This window comes from Impatiens glandulifera, chromosome 6 (genome assembly GCF_907164915.1).
Source record: "Impatiens glandulifera chromosome 6, dImpGla2.1, whole genome shotgun sequence".
NCBI classification, from domain to species: domain Eukaryota; kingdom Viridiplantae; phylum Streptophyta; class Magnoliopsida; order Ericales; family Balsaminaceae; genus Impatiens; species Impatiens glandulifera.
This window is the reverse complement of record NC_061867.1, coordinates 1,305,581-1,326,219: the sequence shown is the minus strand read 5'-3', so window position 1 is coordinate 1,326,219 and position 20,639 is coordinate 1,305,581. Positions and strand designations below refer to the sequence as shown.

Genomic DNA, 20,639 nt, shown 5'->3' with positions numbered 1-20,639 from the left:
ATTTTTTTTATTATTAAATTTTGTTAATATATATGATTAAAATATTATTTAATTGAAATTAATAGTCCTATCTCACCTTAACTAATCTTAAATAAAACATTTTAAAATAAATTTATAACTTTTTTTCAAACTTATATCCAAATAAATTTATGTTACTCTCTTATTAATTAAATAATTCAAATAACTAATAAAATATCAAAATAACATCATTACTTATATATTTGGCAAAAATCGATTAAAACTTGTGTTTTCTTATTTTAACGTATAATTTTTGAATTTTTAAATAATTTATCACGTTTTTGAACAAAATGATATTTAAATACGTTTTATATATGTTATTTAAAAAAAATCGAATGATCTAAACGTATTTTTGTTTTAATTTTTGAGATATACGAATACAATTTGAATGTGTTAAAAATATGTTAGAAAAAAGATTTTTTTTAATAGATGTAATGAAATAATTAAGAAAGTGAAAATAAAAAAACAATCGTTTATTCATTTATAAGAAATTATAATTTTGATAGTGTATTTTTTTTAATTAAGGAGAACCAGTAAAACATCACACCTTCGTTATCTCGTTTCAACTCAAAATGTTTTTGAATAGAATCAAACCCGTGATATTTTAGTTATTTAAGTCTAACTCTTATCACCTTAGTTGGTTGATTAAAGTAAAACGACTCAACTTCTAAATTTATATCCGCTCATTTTTTATTTATTCAAAGAACTTAAAATAAACCAATTTTAATCAGCTACATAATTTTTTTGAAATAACTTACTATCCTTATTTATCCAACTAACTTAAAATCAAACAATATCTTAAACTAAGAGAATTTTAAAATGGAACAGACATAAACAAACCAAACCTACCTAGATGTGTACATTGGTTCCAATATGTTTCACTTCATCTATTGAGGGATCTAATTGTACACATTCTAATTCTTCAAGGACTTAATTAAATAAATATCCCCTCAAAAAAATTGAGTAACATTACAAAATATGAAGATTTATTTTTTATTTTTACTGATGATGCAAAAAGTCTGTAACAGGATCTGAAGTCTGAACTCAAAACACAAAATAAAATGATCTAATTTCAAAATCCAAAATAAAAACCATCATCACACATTCATCCCCATCTTACAATAGCAGAACCCCATGTTAATCCAGCTCCAAAACCAGAAGCTGCAATAGTCTGCCCAGGTTTCACCTTCCCACTTCGAACAGCTTCATCAAGAGCCAACGGAATCGATGCAGCACTTGTATTCCCATAGTTCGCCAAGTTCGAAATAACCCGTTCTTGTGGTATTTGTAGCCTAGTTGCAACTCCATCAATGATCCTCTGATTTGCCTGCGTTAAAAAAAAAACATTATATCCATCAAATCCTTAAAAAACAACTCATTATCATTAATTTTGATGTATGATTTCTCCTACCTGGTGAAGAAGTAGCCAGTCTATGTTTGAAGAAGTTAAGCCTGCCTTTCCCAGAGCTGCTTCAATCGATTGTGGCACACAACGAACAGCAAACCGGAACACTTCCTTACCATTCATCTGGATGCATGAATAAGAGGATTGTCTTGGTGGGAAGTTTAGGGCCGAACCATTATCAACTTCAGTTTGTTTGATCGAAGCATTCAAATTCCTGCAGTTATTGAAAAAATGATCTAACTACGTTTGATGCATTGCTCGCCCCAACAATAAATGTATGGAAAACAAGAGATTTCCATGAGACTAGTTTATCCAACAGAATTGGGGCCATCTAAAAGATAAAAGAAAATAGTCTTTACTCGAAGATCTACCTAACGAGATATAGTGAAAATAAAATGCTATACAATTCCATAAGACAAGAAGGCATGAGGAAGTATGGGAAGAAGAAATCTACTCAAATAAGCTGATTTAGAGTCCAAAAAACCTCAAAAATTGGGCGTTTGAAAATGAGAACGAAACATGTAAAAATCCCTTGCGCCAAACAAAACATAGTTTGTCTATATAATACAAACCTTTGTCCTTCGCCATCGCTATGCAAGTCAAACGAAAGTAACCCATCATCATCGCTACTGCAAGACTGCACAACATAAAAAAACAAAATTTATGGCCCAATTTGAAAGATGACTAAGAAATCGTTATCTAACATCACTTAATCGGCTCAAATTAAGCTAAAAAATCTTGCTTGATTACGTAAGCTATGAATACAAGTTCTTCATGACTGAACTTGCCTCAAATGCTCATGAAGAACTTGTATTTGGCCTAGACTCAATTCAAGAACTACATCGTGGATATGAATGAAGAAGAACTAGAGGATGTGGACATCGATTGATCTTTCATAACTCATTCAACACTTAAAAATTCAGTACCTGAACTAGCACAGCACCAGCAGCATCACCAAAAAGAATGCAAGTCCCTCTATCGTTCCAATCAACAAACCGAGAAAGAGAATCAGCACCAACCACAAGAACATTTTTAAAGCCACTTCCTGGAATTTCCAAACAATCAGAACAACATCTAATTTCAGTACAACCATTCGAACAACATCTAAACAACAGCTAAGAATGAAAACAATACCCCTAATATAACTTGCAGCTGTAACAAGGCCAAGAATGAATCCGCTACAAGCTGCTGTAATGTCAAAAGCAAGTGGATTCTTCTTGCACCCTAATGCCTTCTGGATCTGTAATCAATAACCAGTCAAACACGATAAATTCTCGACTCAGAAACACCATAACTGCAATAAATTATACCTGAGGAGCACCACCAAATAGATCTTCTGGAGTTGAAGTACATAGTAGAATTAGATCAAGATCAGCAGGATCTGTCTCTGCCATTAAAAGAGCTTTCTTTGCTGCCTCAACTGCTAAATCAGTCAAACTCTCCTGTCCTGTAAGAATGAAATAACCAAACCCATAATCAATTTAGAACAAATTGAGATCAATTCCAAATAACAATAGCTTACCAGACAAAATTCGTCTGTTACGGATCCCTGTGCGAACAGATATCCATTCATCTGAAGTATCAACCAGTTTCGAAATGTCATCATTAGAAACCTGAAGTTTAGGGACAGCAGACCCACATCCAACAAGTTTACATCCTTTACTGACTAACCTGTAATTCAAAATACCCATGCAACAAGCTTAATCAACGATTCTTCAAATCAATGCAACGATAATCAAGTGAAGCAAACTTACTTTGGTATTCGAGATTCTGAAGGGGAAACACCAGAACCCAGTTCAATGGTGCTTGAACAGAATACTCTCTTGGATAAATCGGATCGGTATAAGCCTATAGATGGATACACCCGTTTCTTTAAGCTGGGAAGTGTTGGCGAAAACAACCCAGATGCATTTGCCATTTGGTGGAAGGATTTCGAGATAGTAGAAGAACAGGAGAGAGTGGAGAAAGGAACTAAGATCTGTTTTAACTTATCGATGAAAGACGAGAATGGGAGTGAAATTGACTGAACCCATTAAGGTTTATGGAGAAATTGAAAGAGAATACATAAATTCATCAAACAGAGAAAGAACAAAGTGGGGGGGAAACAATGACTGCGCGGAGAAAACGAAGAAGAAGAGAAGTGGGGGCGATTATGCCAACCTCAGTGAAGGAAAATCCAATGTTTTTACAGATGGGTTGTTCCTAATTTACAGCTACCCTTTCTTCTCTTTCGTCTCACGCACACAACACCACGTCTTCAAATCCAATTTTGCAACGAAAACCCGACTGCTTGGTTCAATAGTGGTTCCATGGATATGAAAGTCTTGATCTTTTTCTGTTCATTTAACTAGACCCAAATGAATTTCAATAATTATACATTCAAACCCAAACTTTTAATTTCCCAATAAAGGGAATTCTATTTTTTTAATATATTTATTTAGATATTAACAAATAATTATAATAATAATAATAATAATTAGATAAAGGGTCAAAGTGTATTCTTTTCATTTAGATATTAGCCAAAAAAAAAAAAAAAATTGGTTCAAATTAGCCTCACTTTCATGCAAATTGTGTTGTGGTATTTTCTAACTTTAAACCTTCTCTTCTTGAAAGTTAAAAAAATAAAATGTATTAGCATTATTTCAATATCTCTTCCTAAAGTAAATACTTCTTTTTTGTTTTTGTTTTTTTAATGAGTGTATTCTTCAAGTGTTACATTGATGATTCAATTCAATTTAAATTATAATTAAGACTTCTTAATCTTTTAAATAAGATCTTTTATCACATGCTACATTCACAACCCAAACAAAAATTACTATAGTAAGAATGTTTTTGAGGGAGGTTCATTTAGTCTTATTCTATAAAATCAAATAGTAATGTCATAAGAAAAAATAAGGACAGAGGGTGAGACTGAAAAATTAGAAAGGTCAGAAAAGATAATTAAAAAAAATTGCAAGCATACAATCTACTTAGTTTCACAATAACTAAACTGTTTTTAATTTGGGTAGAGAATGAGAAGAGCACCAATGTATAATTAGAGAATTGGAATGATATCATATCAACTTTGGAGGAATGTCGAGAAAAAATGACGTGCATTTACATTTACTTAAGAAAAAACGTTGCCTAAGAGTTGTCAATTTTGATCTAGATCTAGATCGCCCTTCTATAAATTCTGCACTTGTGAAGTCAAAACGATAATTGTTTTAAATGGTTCAAAGATGACAATAAGAATCAAAGTAGAGAATGTGTTTATCATTCCCGTCACATTCTATCTAAAAAAATTGTTTTTATTATCTCAGTTTCAGACAATTTATATGAAACACCGCTATACTATATTTTTTAAAATAAATAAAAATTTGTTTAATTAATTATATAAACGGTTTTCTTTAATATTATATACCGTATTATATTAAAAAATATATTATAAAAATAAACTTAAATTTTTATATGAAAAACAAATAAATATAATATTCGAGTCATAATTGGGTTGAGATTATAGTAGAAATACAAACCTCGGTAAACTATCGATCAAATCGAAAAAACCCACAAATAATGGGACAATTCAGATCGAAAACCGCAAACGAATTATAATTACAAGTCTCAATCCTTGATTAAAGCCTCACACTCTTATTATATGGGTTATTAAGGACATATTTATGTTATAAAATTATATTTATCACTTTAAACTTAAAACGTTTTTAAGTGTAAATATTTATAATAAATATGAATTCAATTCTTTTAATCTATTAAGTAAACTCTTCTCCGTTCAATTAACCTAATATATTTAGAATTATACATTCCAAATCAACAAAAATAAAACAATTATAATTGAAAAGGAATTAAAATAGTTAATTGATTAATCCACAAGAATAAAAATGTAAGCAAAATGATTAATCTTGTAAAACAACATATGTTTAAAGTAATTAACTCAAATAAAAAAAATATTTATTTTAAAAAAATGACTTTAATAAAATAAAGATAAAAAAGAAATGTGAGGACTTGATAGGAATTAAGAAAATAGAGAAGGAGAAAATGGTCATTGATTAAGAACAACACATGAAATTGGCCTTTATGGCCCTTCCGCAGCAGAGGTTTCTGACTGACTGTTCGTCTTTAAAGAAATCGAAAGTGAAAAGAGAGAGAAAGAAAGCAGTGTGTGTGTGAGAGAGAGAGAAGAGAGATTATGATGGAGAATCCCAATGACGCAAATTGTGGGTGAGAGAGAAAGATGGAAACTTTTATCATAATAATTTGCCAGAAAGGAATGCTATGTTATGTTGGTGGGTGCAGTGTTAAATCCCAAACACACCATCCACACTCTTCTTCTTACTAGTCAGAACAAACCCTTCTTCTTCATCTTCTCTTGGATTGTTCAATGTGATCTCCTCCTCAATTTCTTATCTGGGTCTGTAATTTCTGCTTCATGGATCACTCTCATTCCTGGTACGCTCTCCTTTTTAATTTTGTAATTTTTTGTTGTTTCAATTGTGGGTTTATGTAAAAGATTTAGATCCTTTTGTTTTTTTTACTTGATGTGATTTGTGATAGATATGGACATGAATCATGATATATCATGTATAGGGTATTCTCAAACTCCCAGTTTTGATTTGAGAAACAATCCATGGTTATGTTACTAAAATGATCATGTTTGAGGATTCCATGATGATGATGATGACAACTATGGATAATTCTTTGAAGGAGACTATGATTAGCCAAGAGGGTGTTTTCAGGAAACAGGTATTGTGGGTGGCTAAAGAAATTAATAGAGATTGTGATTGGAGATTGCTTTAGAGATTTGATTTGGTTGATTTCAGGTAATTGAGCTCCACCGGTTGTATGGCATACAAAGAAACCTAATGGAAAGCTTTGGCTGGAAGAAGATGGATGAGTATGATTTATGGAATGAGAGAGCTCATTCAATGTTTCCAAACATGATCCAGAAAAGTCCTCTTGATCTTCATCAGCTTTCAAATTATCATCATAATTATGTTGTTGAATGTCCCAAAGAATCTTTAAATCTGTCTCTGTGTTTGAGAGGATCAGGATCAGGGGAAGCTGGAAGCAGCAAACCATGGTTGTATAAGAATAATCCAGTTATCATCGATTTGGAGGAACCAGTTCTCGACCAGGAGCAGAAGAATCAGAACAATGATGATGATGATGATGATAGCTGTGTTATTATTATACAAGCTTCAAGTACTTCCTCCATTAAAGGTTTGCTGTTTTTTCATCTCTTATTGCAAAAAACAAATGCTGATTTGCTAATGTGAACAAACAAACAGGAATATTGGATCTGAACAAACAGCCTGAAGATGATGAGGATGATGATAATTCTTCGGATAGATTCTTTAAAACCAGCATAATGGATTCAAACAGCAGCAGCAACATCAGTAGTAGTTGTACTAATCGTCCTGAAAGATGTATCGAAGATGTGAATGATCCTCATTTGAATAACAACAACAATAACATTAATATCCCCACAGAAATAGGACCAGATCGAGTAGTGGATCTTGGGATTCTCGAAGCAGTCGAGTCCCTCATGGGCATTTCCTTGCAGGGAACTCGACAGTTGGAGCAGAAGCCAGAACGATCAGTTGATTCATATGAATTGATAGTAATGAATCTCGAGGAAGAGGAAATTAGTAGCGAATATTGCGTCTGTGTTTCATCAAAAGGTTGTGAAATTATTAGCGACAAAAAGGAGGAATGTGGGATTAAGTTGATGAAGAGGGGAAGAAGAGTGAAGGATTTTCAGAAAGATGTATTGCCAAGTATGGCATGTCTTTCTAGACATGAGATTAGAGAAGATGTAAACATTATGGAAACGGTTATTAAGTCGAGAGAATATAAGAGAATAATGAAAGCTAAAACGACGAAGATTGGAGGCGATAAGTGGTTTATGCCGGTTAAGAGAAGTAAGAGGTCTAAACGCAGGTGTTAAAAGTCGGTTCGATTTGGTTGAGTTTATGGGTCATTCTTAATCTCTTATGTTTCTTTAAGCATTTGATTGTTCATTAATTTGTCCCTTAAAAGACACCATATAGATAGATTAAGATAGTGTGTGTTGTCTAAGATAATTTTTAGTATTGAAGAACACCAAACAACCTTGAAATCTCCAAATAACACCATTTCATCTTCTCTTTATTTTTGTTTATACAATCTTAATGATTTTTTTATTTTATTTTTTTATTTGTATTAGACAAAGAACAATTACCAACTGTAAATCCATGAGAATTCTAACATAAAAAGTTGTTTCCCAATGAAATCTATATATATGCTTAAAGGTGGGATTCTGTATTTTCTCGAGAAGATAAAAAAAACGTAAAAAAAAAAAAAGGGATTCTCTACAACTTATCTAACGTGCGATGGTTTTAAAGAAAAAAGTATATTAATTTTACTGTAATAATTTAATAACAATTTTATCATTGTCAATTTGTTTGAATCATGTATAATAAGGTCTTGTTCTATAAATATATTATATATATTTTTGCTATTTGAGGTTTTTGTTTTTGGGTTTTGTTCAAAATATATAGTTTGATAATAAGAAAAAAAAATTTGAGTTTTTAAATTTTTAAAGATAAAGTAAAAATATTTTAGTTAATGATATTAGTGATTTAATGTGTTACAATAATGTAATAAAAATATAATTTATAAAAAAAATGGATAAAATCTCTAAAAAATAATCTAAAGAATTCACATTAAACTAACTCTAAATGACTCATTATTTAAGACTAAAAAATTGAACATTTTATTTATTTATTGAAGTTTATTTTTGAAAATGACTAATTTTTTAATTTTTTCCATTGGTATGCTAAATGAATAAAAAGAAAAAAAGGGACTAATAAAATATTTGATATTTAATAACTACATGTAAAATAAAAATTCAAATAAAAAAATATTAAAGATTTAATCTCTAATAAAATTTCAAATTTTTTTGTGATAAAAACAAAATTAGAGTCTCAAGTAATTAATTAAACCAATAATAAATATATTAATTTTGAATTCATGAATAGTATTGTGTAAGGGTAGTTACTCGTAAAATACCAATCATGAAAATTTGGTGTTTATTATGGAATTCAATTTATTAAATTTAAAATTTAAATATAAAAATATTTTTAAAATTAATCATACAAAATTCTAAATAACCTATATTTTTATTAAATAATATATTTTTCAAACAAGCCCTAAAAGAATTTGATTAATGATATCATTAATTAAAAAGAAACATAACATGTGGAGATCGATCAAACTTCATAGGGAAAAAATAAAGTTGATTAGCCACTTAATTATCTCAAAGACCCACATTATAATTTTATAATATATATTTTGTTTGGTTTGAAATTATTTCATTAAATTAAATCTCAAAAGACCAACCTTATTTGTGTAAAAAAAATATCAAAAGATGTACAAAATGTGCCCATATGACTAAGAATATTCTCATAATTTACTCTTAAATTTTCATTAATAGTAAATCAAATTAGAGTATTTTGATAATTTAAATTTTCCAAACAAGGACTTAATTAATGTTGCTTTAACTATTCCTGTAAATTAAAATTAAAAATATACAATTTTTTATTAGTCCACCATTCAATGTATATAACCTTTTTTTTCTTCCTCTTCTCATTTAAGATTATTGATTAGTTGAAAATTATTATATTTATTAGAGAATGTTTAATTCTTTTGGAATTATTCAAATAATTTCAATCTCTAAATAACTTCAATGATTATTCAAACTTAAAAAATCTTAATATACATAAATTTCAAATAACTATTATTAGGCAATAACTCCCAAATCTTGAAATCAATAATTTTTTTAATATAATATATATTTATCCTTTTAAAAAATAAAAATATTTGTTTCGGTTGGGGTGTTTCAAACTCTTACTTCATTGATTACGTTACTTAAATTTTTAAATCTAAAAATTCATATACTCAACATTAGCCGGAAAATCGATTTTTAAATTATCACAAATTGATGAGAACCAACCTTAAGTATAAAACATGAAAAGAAAAAATAAAAGGAAATTATACTTAATTTAAAAATAAAGTACCTTTGACCAAAGTGAAGTGGTTCAAAGAGATCATTTCATTTTTTTCTTTTAAAAATTAAAATTTAATTTAAAACGTTTTAAATAAAATTTAAATTTATAATATTAATCGATAATCTTTTTCAATAAAAATTAGTTAAAGTACAATGAAGACTAACTTGTCACGTCTCATAAGCATTATAGACTTTTAAAATTATGTAAGTTATGAAAGCATAAATATGAATGAGAGTTAGTAGATAAATTATAACATTAAAATTTAGTAATAATTTAAAATAAATATAAATTAGTTATCATACTCACTAAATATATATGAAAAGATTATTTGAAAATGAAAACTTGAAATGGCATTGTAATTTTGAATGTAAAAAAATGGTAAGAAGTGCATGATGAACATTTGTCACAATTGGCAATCTATGTTGTAGAGAGGGAGATTTGCATTGAATTTGATTGGGTAGAATTAGAAGGCAACCACAAAAAGTGGGGACATGAAGATCTTAGGGCTATCTTCCCATAAAGATCCTCCCCCACCCACATTTAACTACTACTAAGTACCCTTCACTTCTTCTCTCTAGCTTTAGGGCACCCCTACAACCCTAACCTAGATCTTTTCTCTCAACTATGGTCAAAATCTTCTTACCTACCTACCACATTGGGTTCACAAAAGTGGAGTTTTATTAAGAACCATTTTCTGTCCTACCAACCTTTCAAACAATTTTTCCCAAACAAAAGAGGAATTAATTAATAGGTTTAGAGAGAGAGTTAATTAATAGGTTAAGATAGAGAGTGAGTTAATTAATGAATTGATTAATGATTTAGAGAGAGAAAGGTGGGTAGTTTGAGAATGTGAATGAAAAGGTGGGTAGTTTGGGAAAAATTGTTTGAAAGGTGAGTAAGACAAGAAATGGTTCGTTTTATTAACATTGACTAATAATATATATTAATTAACCTCACAATAATTAATTCATATAGTTTATATAATAAAGTCAAAACAATTATCAAAACTAAATTTATCCACCATTAAATATATAGATCAAATGCTTAATTTTCTTGAGATGATAAAGTTTCAAAGCTAGATTTCATGTGTCCATTCCATTCCAATGTGAGTAATGGGTATAATAAATTTTGGTTGGACAAAAATATATATAAAAGTATATTATTTGAACATAGACAAGTTTCTTTTTATAAATAATGAAAAGAAAAAAATATTAAAATAGTTAATAATAAAGAAAGTACCCAACAGATATGAGAAAAAAAATATAAAACATGAAAATAAGAACAAATACATCTTGCACAACATACTAAGTTCTTAGATTCTTTATAAGTATAACTAATTTCTCACAATCCACCAATTTAAGATCAAATAACAAAAAGCGTCATAGGATCCATATGATTGAAGATTTGTTACCCTCAATAAAATGATTTTTTTGTTAAATTAAAAAAAATGATAACAATCCTTTAAACACATAATCATGACGTGAGAAAAAAAAATCGATCGAATTCATCAAATTTCACTAATAACAAAAAGATTATAATTACATTTTCAATTTTAATATAACTATCAAGATGATTGAAAATAGTGCCTCCAAATTGTATTCTACACTCAATAAAATAATGCTAACAAATAAAGAATAGTATATCCATAAATGACCAAGTTTCATTAACAAAGTAAACAATCTCACTAAAATAAGAAATTTTTAAAAAATAAAATGAAATATTAAAAGATATGCACTTCAACCTCACTAAAATAAATAAGTAAAGACATATTTGTATTGATTCCAACCATAGACGACTTGAGTACTTCATTCACACTTTAAGGAAATAAAAAACAATAACATATACGACAATGCTTTCAAAACAAACTATGTTGATAAATTGATCACGATGAATTTATGTTGCACCAAACGAATCAAATATTTGCAGTATATATCAATCTCTGCAAAAATCCAAACCATGTGACTTAAATTCAATTGAATAAATTGTCACAATTCTTATCATTAATAGTAAGGGTTAAAAAATTACTAAAATTAGTACTTATTAAAAGTCAAAGATGTTACCTTCTACCTTTACTATTGCAATTTTTATGCATGGGGAGTTAATAATATTATTGACACATCTTTAGATAGGGCCCATTTTTTGCTTGTGGTACCACATACACATTATCTCAGACTATTTAATGTTTTTATTTTAAAATAATAATAAACTCTATTTGTCTATTTAATGTTACAAATTGAAATATAAAAAAAATGGTATTTTAAATACCCGAAAATAACTCGTGAGGCAGCAACTTAGAAAGAGACAATTTCCCGACATATACAATTAGTATTCAACATGACCCAAATTAATGCATGTCCTAAACCAAAATTTTACTATATTCAAAATTTCATTTTATTTTTGTAAAATATATAAAATTATGATGACATTTTATAAAATAGTTCATATAAATTAAAATTGATAAAAATAGTTTAACCATAACGATAAAACATAAAATGAGAAAAAAATAGAATAAAATCACGTTACCCAATAAGTTATCGAGCTCGTAGGTTATTGAAAAAATGATTAGTTTTCTGACCGACTCTATCAGCTTTTCAGAACGAATCTTAGAAAACGTTGTAATGATATCATTGTGAATGATACACAACGGACGACTACGATGATTAAAAATTCGACGATTTCTCTCAAACTAGATTATCCACAAGAAAATAGTTGGGATGGAAACTCAAATATGTAGGCATGCATGTAATATCAGTCACATAACCAAATATCTCAACAACTACCCAAACACGCATACATCACCCAATGAATTTCAATAATACTCCAAATACTAGTTACCTCTCGACAATGCAAAAGTAAGTGAGTTATTGATTCACAATCTTCATATAACATTTTTTCATGTATATATCATGTGTAAGAATTTCAACGTGATAACGTTCAATTCAAAGAACGAGATTATTGATGAAATCTTTGTCTCTTAAAACTTTTTTCAACAAAAATCATTTTGTCTTGCTAACGCATAATATCTTATTAAGATGAGGACACTTGTTTGCGTATTATCAAAAAATAAAACTCTACTAGATCGATGATCAAACATGTTCTTAACTGTGCAATCTCTACCTATCGCAATGAAAACAAACACATGATACGTTGCAACTAAAATTTTTACACTACATCAAATGTCGTAAAAAAAATTGATCGAAAATGTATCCCCATAATGAATCTTAACTGCTCACGAAACTTTTTCTCATAGAATAAATTCTCCTCCTCCAAAATCAATGTGACATTCCACAATTAAATTTTTTTATTTCAATCCACACCATTGTTGCGAAAATTAATTTGAATTATAATAATTGCTTGGTTGGGACAAATGAAAGGTAAAAGTGGATTATAGACAAATTAGTAAGATATCATATTGATTTTGGCTATATGTTATTCACATCAAACGAATAAACCTAGTTTTTTTTTTGGGTAAGGTGAGCACAATAAAAAAAGTTTAATGTAGAAACGAATATCGATACAAAATTCCAAGATTGTTCTCATAGAAAATCTATAAAGTTATTATTAATTAATTAATAAAATTGTAGCCAAAAATGTGACAAAGAAAGAACGAGAAAGCACAATGGGGCGCGCGAAATCCCGAGTGCCAATATTTTAGAATGTGTGCAATATTTTGTTTGATGTGGGTTATTTTAAATAAGTTATTACTTTGATTGTCACTTTTAAATTAAATAATTCAAATTATCATATACTAAAATATCTTGAGTTTACCTTTTTATAATATTATAGAATTAACATATTAAGACCTTGTTTGATGTGAATTTAACATATTAAGAACTTGTAGAATTTAAATATGTTTAGGGGTAATAAGTATTTTATTTTGTATACATTAAAGAACATTTGAAATCTATTTATACATCATTTTATTTGAAATGGATTCTTGTACATTTATTTTATTTGATTTTGCTCCTTATACATTAAAATTAGTTTGATATGTTATAGCTCCATAAATAATAATGTCATATTGAACATATTGGTTAATTAGTGCAAAAATAAAATTTAAATCCATCTCACATTTTTTTTACTTTTTCGACAGAAACTTCGAGTGATGTCCCGAGAATTATTTTGTGGTAGTAGTCACTTGAAGATATCTAAAGAGAATAAGTTAAAACTTTTGTTTATTCTTTTGTTGAGAAATTTGTTTGTATTTAAAAAATCAAAAACTAGTTGAAAATGACATGATATTCACGAGTTATAACATATCAAACTAATTTTAATGTATATGAAACAAAATCAAACAAAATAAATGTACAAAGATTCATTTCAAACAAAGACATATTTTAAATGTTATTTTTTCTATGTATATAAAGTAAAATACTTTCTACCCCAAAACATTAGTATTGTATATGTGTTTTTAATTATTTAATCAACTAAAATACTTTTATTTTCATAAAAATTTAAATCTTAAATATACAATAATTCAATCCATTACAAACCCATTGCTTGTTTTTATCATTTTTTTTTATTTAAAAAATCCCAATAAAAATCCTAAATAAGCCAACACATCAAACAAACTAGCTATTCATTGTCACAAAATCATTGATTTGATATTTCATCAAAAACAAAACACCCACATACACAAATAACACTAAACCAGATCTAATCATATTTTGATAATTTTATATCAAATTTAGGAGTTAGGTTTTTTCCAAATAACTCATTTTGATGATTCTTAAGAAGAAGATCAAACAAGACACTTAATTGTGGAGATTTCACACACACCCACAGTCTCTTTCTTTCTTTCTCTCTCACACACACCCCACATTTTTGTGCAGAAAGCTGAAAATCTTGTTATAAAAACAGAGTCCAAAAACACAATCTTTTTGAATCTACCCTTCTCCTTTATCTCTCTAGAATCTTTTTCACCCGGCCAGGGCAAGTTCTGTTGCTAAGCTTTTGTCTCCACCTGCTTCTTTTGTTCCAATCTCCGACAAATACCAAAACCGAACCAAATAAACACTCTGTTTCTCAACAATGGCAGCCTGCAAGGAAGATGATCCTCGTCTCCATGAAATCAAATCGAAAATCCGTGTAGTTCCTAACTTCCCCAAACCAGGTAATATCATATTTCTTTCTTGAATGATAATAAAGAAACAGATGTGGGTAATTTGTAAACAAATCAAATCTCAGGTATCATGTTTCAAGACATAACAACACTGTTACTAGATCCCAAGGCATTCAAAGACACAATTGATTTATTTGTTGACCGGTATAAGGGCAAAAACATTGAAGTTGTCGCAGGTATCTATATCAAAATGTTTGGAATCTCATTCTTTTGATTATATATGCTTTAAAGATTGAGTCTTTGAAAGTTGGGTTTGTTCTTAAAAGACAATAACCTGCGGCGGTGGTGTGTGGGGGGACCTTGGGTATAAATTTCTGGTCATTTTTTGAAAAGGGATGGAATTAAACTAGTGAAATGACAGTGGGTTTTGTTTAGTGACTTTGAGATTGATTGCCTTTTTTTATTTCTTGTAAAAAGAATGTGATGTGCTCCAATCAAATTTGAGTGGATGGTGGTTGTTGATGAATGATGATGGATACCCACCTCATTTGTGGACCCTTTTATCCTTTTCACCCCCATTTTTGGCCTCATTTGATTATGATAATTAGACTCTCTATTCATTTCTTAACATAACCCATTTTGTAATTTTGCCATTTGACTGTTTAGGGATAGAGGCAAGGGGGTTTATTTTTGGTACACCAATTGCATTGGCCATTGGAGCTAAGTTTATTCCATTGAGGAAACCAAAAAAATTACCTGGTAAATTATTAATATGAACATTTTCTTCTTCTTGAATATGATCAACATTCAAATCAACCTTAATTGTATATATAGGTAAAGTTACTTCGGAGGAATATGTGTTGGAATATGGAAAGGATTGTCTTGAAATGCATGTTGGAGCTGTTGAACCGGGCGAACGAGTTCTCGTGGTTGATGATTTGATCGCAACTGGTGGAACTTTATGTGCTGCAATGAATTTGTTGGGTAAGGATATTGATCAATCCTTTATTTTGTTTTTTTTTGACATAATATTAGTATGGTAAGTCATTGATTTGTGCTGTTTAGAACGAGCTGGAGCTGAAGTTGTTGAATGTGCTTGTGTTATTGGAGTGCCGGAACTTAAGGTATGAAGGATATGAAAAATTTATTTGAAAATGTTTCGTGTGATTAGTTTTGAATAGGGTGGTTAAATGATTGTAGGGTCGTGATAGATTGAATCAGAAACCGCTATATGTTCTTGTTGATTCGAAAAGAGAGAATGGGATAATGAAGATCGATGTTGATGATCAACAAGTTTGAGATTGACTATTATTATTATTTGCTGGTAGTTAGATTAATGAATTTTGATCGGATCTTGATTAAAAAAAACTGCCTGAGTTGTTTGTTGGTAGTTTTATGAAAAGGATTGTTTAATTATGTTATTTAAGTTCTTTTATTATTCATGTTATTCTCAAAGTGGCTATTAATTAATAATCATTCACTAATCATAAATCACAAGCATTCTCTTATGTAAAAACAACAAGTTTAATTATGTGGGTATTACTACAAACTTATATTTAGTTTTCATAATATCAAAAACTTAAATTTTAGTGAGTTTTTATTTTCTTGATTCTTATCCATTTGGGTTTGGTGGGTTCATAAATAATTTAAACATGAATTAAGGCCAATCTCTAATTTCATTCTTGGGCAACAAATTTATGCCTATAATGATGATTTATGAATTAATCACATTCTATCACCTTATAAAAGTCAAATATAAGGAGTTTAATAATTCTTTGTACTAAAAATATATTTGATGAATTATATCCATCATTTGAAGCTTGGTTGATCTTGGGTTATTTAAAACTTCTAATATTTGTTTTTTTAATTTTAATGAAAAATAAGTTAGGTGGGTTTTTAATAGTTTTTTATTTAAAATTTAAAATAAAATAAAATTATTTTAATATTTTAGTTGATAAAATGAGTGATACATGAATTAAGGTTAGAAGAGAATTAAGATTTAATACAAGAGTTTACCTATTAATTAAATTTAATACACGAGTTTACCTATTAACTAAAGCGGATATATGTTAGGTTTATGAAAGCTGAATTGTATCCTCAATATTTTTTTTTAGTTTATTTATTTCTGATTTTAGGTAGGGATGTGAGATAACCTTTTAATTTTAAAAAATAAATTAATTCACTATTATTTATTTAATTAAAAGTTTGATAAAATCTATTTTTATTCACTTATTTTATTCAATTTTATTCTTATTTTTTTTAAGGCCAAAATTTATTTCATGCTCACCCCCAAACTCGAATTTTTGATCCATTTGAGTTAATTAGTTATTTTACTTAAAACATATTAAATTAATAATATTTTCATTAGGTATGAAATATGAGATATATTAACTTATTAAATTAAAAAAAATGATAACTTGAGTTTGTTTGATATTGAGATTTTTATTAAGTATTTTTTTATATCTTGAATAATAAATTTATTTTAAATAATTAAATAAATAGTATTTTTAATATTTTAATAAATAAAAAAGTAATTAGATAGATGAAATAATTATTAAATTTTAGATAAAAATCCTTTGAAAAACTTAAAATCCCAAACATCATACAAGATAGTGTAATGGTGAATCACATTCCATGACCTTGCAAAAGTCAAATCTAGAACAACTTAACTACATAAAAAATATATTTGAATAATTACATTCATCATTTGATGAATCAAACTAAAATGAGCTTTGCTCCCAATTTTATATAAGGTAGAAATTACATTAATCTATTGCAATAATAGTTAATACATCTCCAAATGAAATCAAATAACAAATTTCAATCAAAGATAAAAGTTATATAGACAATAGAAATTAAGAATTTGGTCTTCTTTAAATTGAAAACATAAAAATAGTAAAACAAAAGTTCAATCATTTTACTTATAACTTCAAGATCATATTGTTTATTGGGCTTATCTATTTTAATGTATGACAAACAAGTCAACATGTTTGTACATGTTCATGGTAAAACTGTTTTTTTTTTGTGAGTAGTGAAGTGTTCTAAATGAATTGTTTTTGTTAAAAAAAAATTATAATTGAAATCACTGATTGGATCATTGTATGCCAGCATTTAAAGCTTACTTCACATGCAATTTTATATACCTTTAAAGCTATAATAGTTTCTAAAATTAAGTGGTTCACCTTAATTTCACATAGAATTTAAAAGGAAACTTATAAGTATTAGATGCTAATAAAGATTAGAAACAAGAATTAGTGGATCCCATAAATAGTGATTAGTGAGTTGTTAGGGTCTGTCCGTGACATTTCTATTTTTCATTGAGTTTTTAGAAGAGAAAAAATATCAACTCTCTATTATTTACTTTTATTTGAATTTCGATGGAGTAATCTTGTGTTAATGGTTTGCTTAATAAGTATTTCAGCTTAAGGTTCGATAAGATCTCGGTGCATATATATGGTAATTTTTATAATTGCACGATTATAAAGTTTTGTGACCTGTTAAAGTAGTTTAAGTAACGAAAAATTGACCTAAACACACTTTAAATTGAATCGGGAGAACATAAATGTAGGTTAGTCACAATTAGTGGGCTTCATCTAGAATATTTTGATGAGTTCCTTGATTGTAATCTTAGGGAAAATTAATAAATGGATCTAATTTGAGTTTTATTGTTTTTTCAAGCACTTGCTTCTATTAAACTTTTTAAATGATCTTTATATTGAGAAAACAATAAATTATTTACAAATTTAAAATAACCGAAGTAAAAAAAAAAATTTCTTCCGTGTTCTTCATCATGTTCCCTCACATGAGAGGACAAAACATACACTACTTTTTTTACTATTTTGTCCTCCCTTGTTTGAGGAAAGAAATAAATTAGAAAAGAAACGATAAAAAATCAGACAGTAAAAAAAAACAAATAAAATTAAAATAATTATCTATCCTTGAGAATTTTAAGAAAAATGATGAATTGTGTATAAAAACTACTTGCTTCATTACTAGTTATTAGGGTTTTCTTATTTTGCATTTGTTTATCAATATATGAAAACTTTATTTGTTTTAATTATTAGAATTTTCATGACAACTGTGTTATTTGAAAAAATATAACAATTTATATATAAGGCCAATTAAACACATTTAAAAAAAGATCTCCTAAACAATTTGAAAAACTACTTAAATTTGGAAACATCCAAAGGAAATAGCAAAGAAAAAAATCATCAAGAGTTTGAGAAGATATCTTCTGTCATCAATCATCTAAAAACATCCAAATTATGAAAAGCCTTCAAATTATAAAGTATTTGTATTGGAAATGCATTTATTTTGTTAAATAAAAAGCCTTCATTTGTAGAGTGAAACCAAAAATAGTACCCTGACAACTTTAATTATTAAGTACTTTATATTTCACCAATGGGTCATAAAAGACCAAAACATAGTTTTATTTTTACCATATATTTAATTTTTTTCATTGTATCCCTATTATTCTAATTATAAAATAACTCAATTTATGAATGAAAATATCAATATACAAAATACCCATATTTTACTTTTATTAAATTCAAAATTTAAATATAAAATAACATTTTAATAATTTATTTTACAAAAAATCTTAATAATAATCAATTTTTTTTCCCAAAAAATTCATAATTTTTTAAAATCTAGAAAGCTATCTATCACGATTTAATCACATTCATTATGTTCATCTTCAACTTAAAACAGTTTTAGTGATATCGAAACTAGAAATGATAATTAAGCGGATCGGGCGGAGAATACATTTACCATTCACGCCCTATTCTTCTTTGGGGATTGTTTTTTACTATCATTCTCGTTCCGTTCGATTTCGGTAAATCCCCGCGATGCACCATTATATCATATTATCTAAAAATAAAAAGAGTGTTTTCATACAATTATGTAAACGGATATTTTAATATTATACATTGTAATATATTAAAAATTTATATCCTTATAAAGAAATAAACTTAAAATTCTTATAAAATATGAAGAATAAATAAATAAATATTATATATTCAATTATATTCATTAGTGTCCAGGGAAGAACCGGGATGAAATCAGCGCGGAATTGGGCCAATGGACACAAATATCATCCTTATCCCATCCTCGTTCGATTTCGGGAAAAAATTGTTCCTAACCGGACAATTCAATTCAAAATCGGGGACAAGTTATAAGAAATCATGAATTTTAATCTCACAGATACGACCCTCTTGACACTTAAATTATTCTATTAAAATAAAAAAGAAAAACAAAATTCATAAAAATCTTTAAAAACCCTACATCAAACAAAATCTTTCAAAAGGTTCGTCCCTATATGATCAATTTTTTTCTTTTATTGTTTTGTTTGGAGGCACAAAATAACAATATTATATTTAATTAGTGACATATATTTACTATTATTATGTTTTCTTTGACATTGGTTGTTTTTTTATGTTGTAGAAGGTATTAAGTTTCTATAATAATATTAACTTAACTAATTGGTACTCAAGTCCCAACATTGTTTGTAATTGGTTTATTTCCTAGTGCAAATGATTGGTTTTTATGGTTTTGAAAAGTTTTGATTTTTTCTTAAAAAAAATAATTATTTTGTTCAGAAAGAAGGTATAGTTTAATTTCCAGAGTTGTTACATATATTATTTTAGTTTTTCAAACACTTCTCCAAACCCCAACTCGAAAAAAATATATAATAAAGAATTTTAAAAAACATCGAAAGACCATAATAAAAAAAATAAAGGATGAATAACAAATACGAGATATGAGGTTTAGCGAGCCAGACCAACACAACAAAATGAAACCCCAAAACCTGAAAAGGTCATGACAACTTCAAAATGATCAATGCGCCCAATCCATGCCTCCACTCTGCAAAGATGAGAAAAGGCGGAAACTAAAACAAAGAAAAAGAGCAGACAAAAATAATAATCAATTCCTTAAATCAAATGAAATCGTCTTAGGCTTAACTTTCATAGCGGATGCTTCACGACACAAGCGGATTTGACTTGACACCCTTTGTAGGTCCTAGTTGATTACTTAACTAGTTTTTAAAAACCATAACACTTAGTTTGTAAATATGACTTCATCTTAACATTTTTTGGACCATGCATACAAAAAA

The 20,639-nt window shown here is 28.0% G+C and overlaps 3 protein-coding genes across 4 annotated transcripts; 2 read left to right on the top strand and 1 right to left on the bottom strand.

The window, feature by feature from the left end:
* Positions 1–993: 993 nt before the first annotated feature.
* On the bottom strand, positions 994–3,671 carry LOC124942400 (3-oxoacyl-[acyl-carrier-protein] synthase 3 A, chloroplastic-like). The gene is made up of 8 exons (XM_047482901.1): positions 3,178–3,671; positions 2,946–3,094; positions 2,734–2,870; positions 2,558–2,663; positions 2,350–2,468; positions 1,996–2,060; positions 1,430–1,637; positions 994–1,345 (listed from the first exon to the last, which is right to left on the bottom strand). The coding sequence occupies exons 1-8, from the start codon at positions 3,339–3,341 to the stop codon at positions 1,124–1,126; spliced, it is 1,170 nt and encodes a 389-aa protein (XP_047338857.1). The 5' UTR covers positions 3,342–3,671; the 3' UTR covers positions 994–1,123.
* A 1,861-nt stretch (positions 3,672–5,532) lies between these two features.
* LOC124942344 lies at positions 5,533–7,500 on the top strand. 2 transcript variants are annotated; one of them, XM_047482825.1, is made up of 4 exons: positions 5,533–5,866; positions 6,005–6,160; positions 6,238–6,637; positions 6,706–7,500. In XM_047482825.1, the coding sequence occupies exons 2-4, from the start codon at positions 6,062–6,064 to the stop codon at positions 7,362–7,364; spliced, it is 1,158 nt and encodes a 385-aa protein (XP_047338781.1). In that variant the 5' UTR covers positions 5,533–5,866; positions 6,005–6,061; the 3' UTR covers positions 7,365–7,500. The 2 variants fall into 2 exon arrangements, with proteins under 2 accessions (XP_047338781.1, XP_047338780.1); XM_047482824.1 differs by having other exon boundaries at positions 5,972–6,160.
* A 6,777-nt stretch (positions 7,501–14,277) lies between these two features.
* Positions 14,278–15,980, top strand: LOC124942208 (adenine phosphoribosyltransferase 4-like). Its single transcript, XM_047482666.1, has 6 exons — positions 14,278–14,578; positions 14,653–14,763; positions 15,194–15,286; positions 15,362–15,511; positions 15,593–15,651; positions 15,728–15,980. The coding sequence occupies exons 1-6, from the start codon at positions 14,497–14,499 to the stop codon at positions 15,824–15,826; spliced, it is 594 nt and encodes a 197-aa protein (XP_047338622.1). The 5' UTR covers positions 14,278–14,496; the 3' UTR covers positions 15,827–15,980.
* Positions 15,981–20,639: the final 4,659 nt, after the last annotated feature.

Coding starts and splice junctions, on each gene's coding strand:
- LOC124942400 (XM_047482901.1), bottom strand. CDS start 3,341: ATGGCAAATGCATCTGGGTTGTTTTCGCCAACACTTCCCAGCTTAAAG. Junction 2,664..2,733: donor TATTTGGTGGTGCTCCTCAG/GTATAATTTATT, acceptor TATTGATTACAG/ATCCAGAAGGCATTAGGGTG. Junction 2,061..2,349: donor CTGGTGCTGTGCTAGTTCAG/GTACTGAATTTT, acceptor TATGTTGTGCAG/TCTTGCAGTAGCGATGATGA.
- LOC124942344 (XM_047482825.1), top strand. CDS start 6,062: ATGATCATGTTTGAGGATTCCATGATGATGATGATGACAACTATGGAT. Junction 6,161..6,237: donor AGGGTGTTTTCAGGAAACAG/GTATTGTGGGTG, acceptor GGTTGATTTCAG/GTAATTGAGCTCCACCGGTT. Junction 6,638..6,705: donor AAGTACTTCCTCCATTAAAG/GTTTGCTGTTTT, acceptor ACAAACAAACAG/GAATATTGGATCTGAACAAA.
- LOC124942208 (XM_047482666.1), top strand. CDS start 14,497: ATGGCAGCCTGCAAGGAAGATGATCCTCGTCTCCATGAAATCAAATCG. Junction 15,287..15,361: donor GAAACCAAAAAAATTACCTG/GTAAATTATTAA, acceptor TTGTATATATAG/GTAAAGTTACTTCGGAGGAA. Junction 15,512..15,592: donor TGCTGCAATGAATTTGTTGG/GTAAGGATATTG, acceptor TGTGCTGTTTAG/AACGAGCTGGAGCTGAAGTT.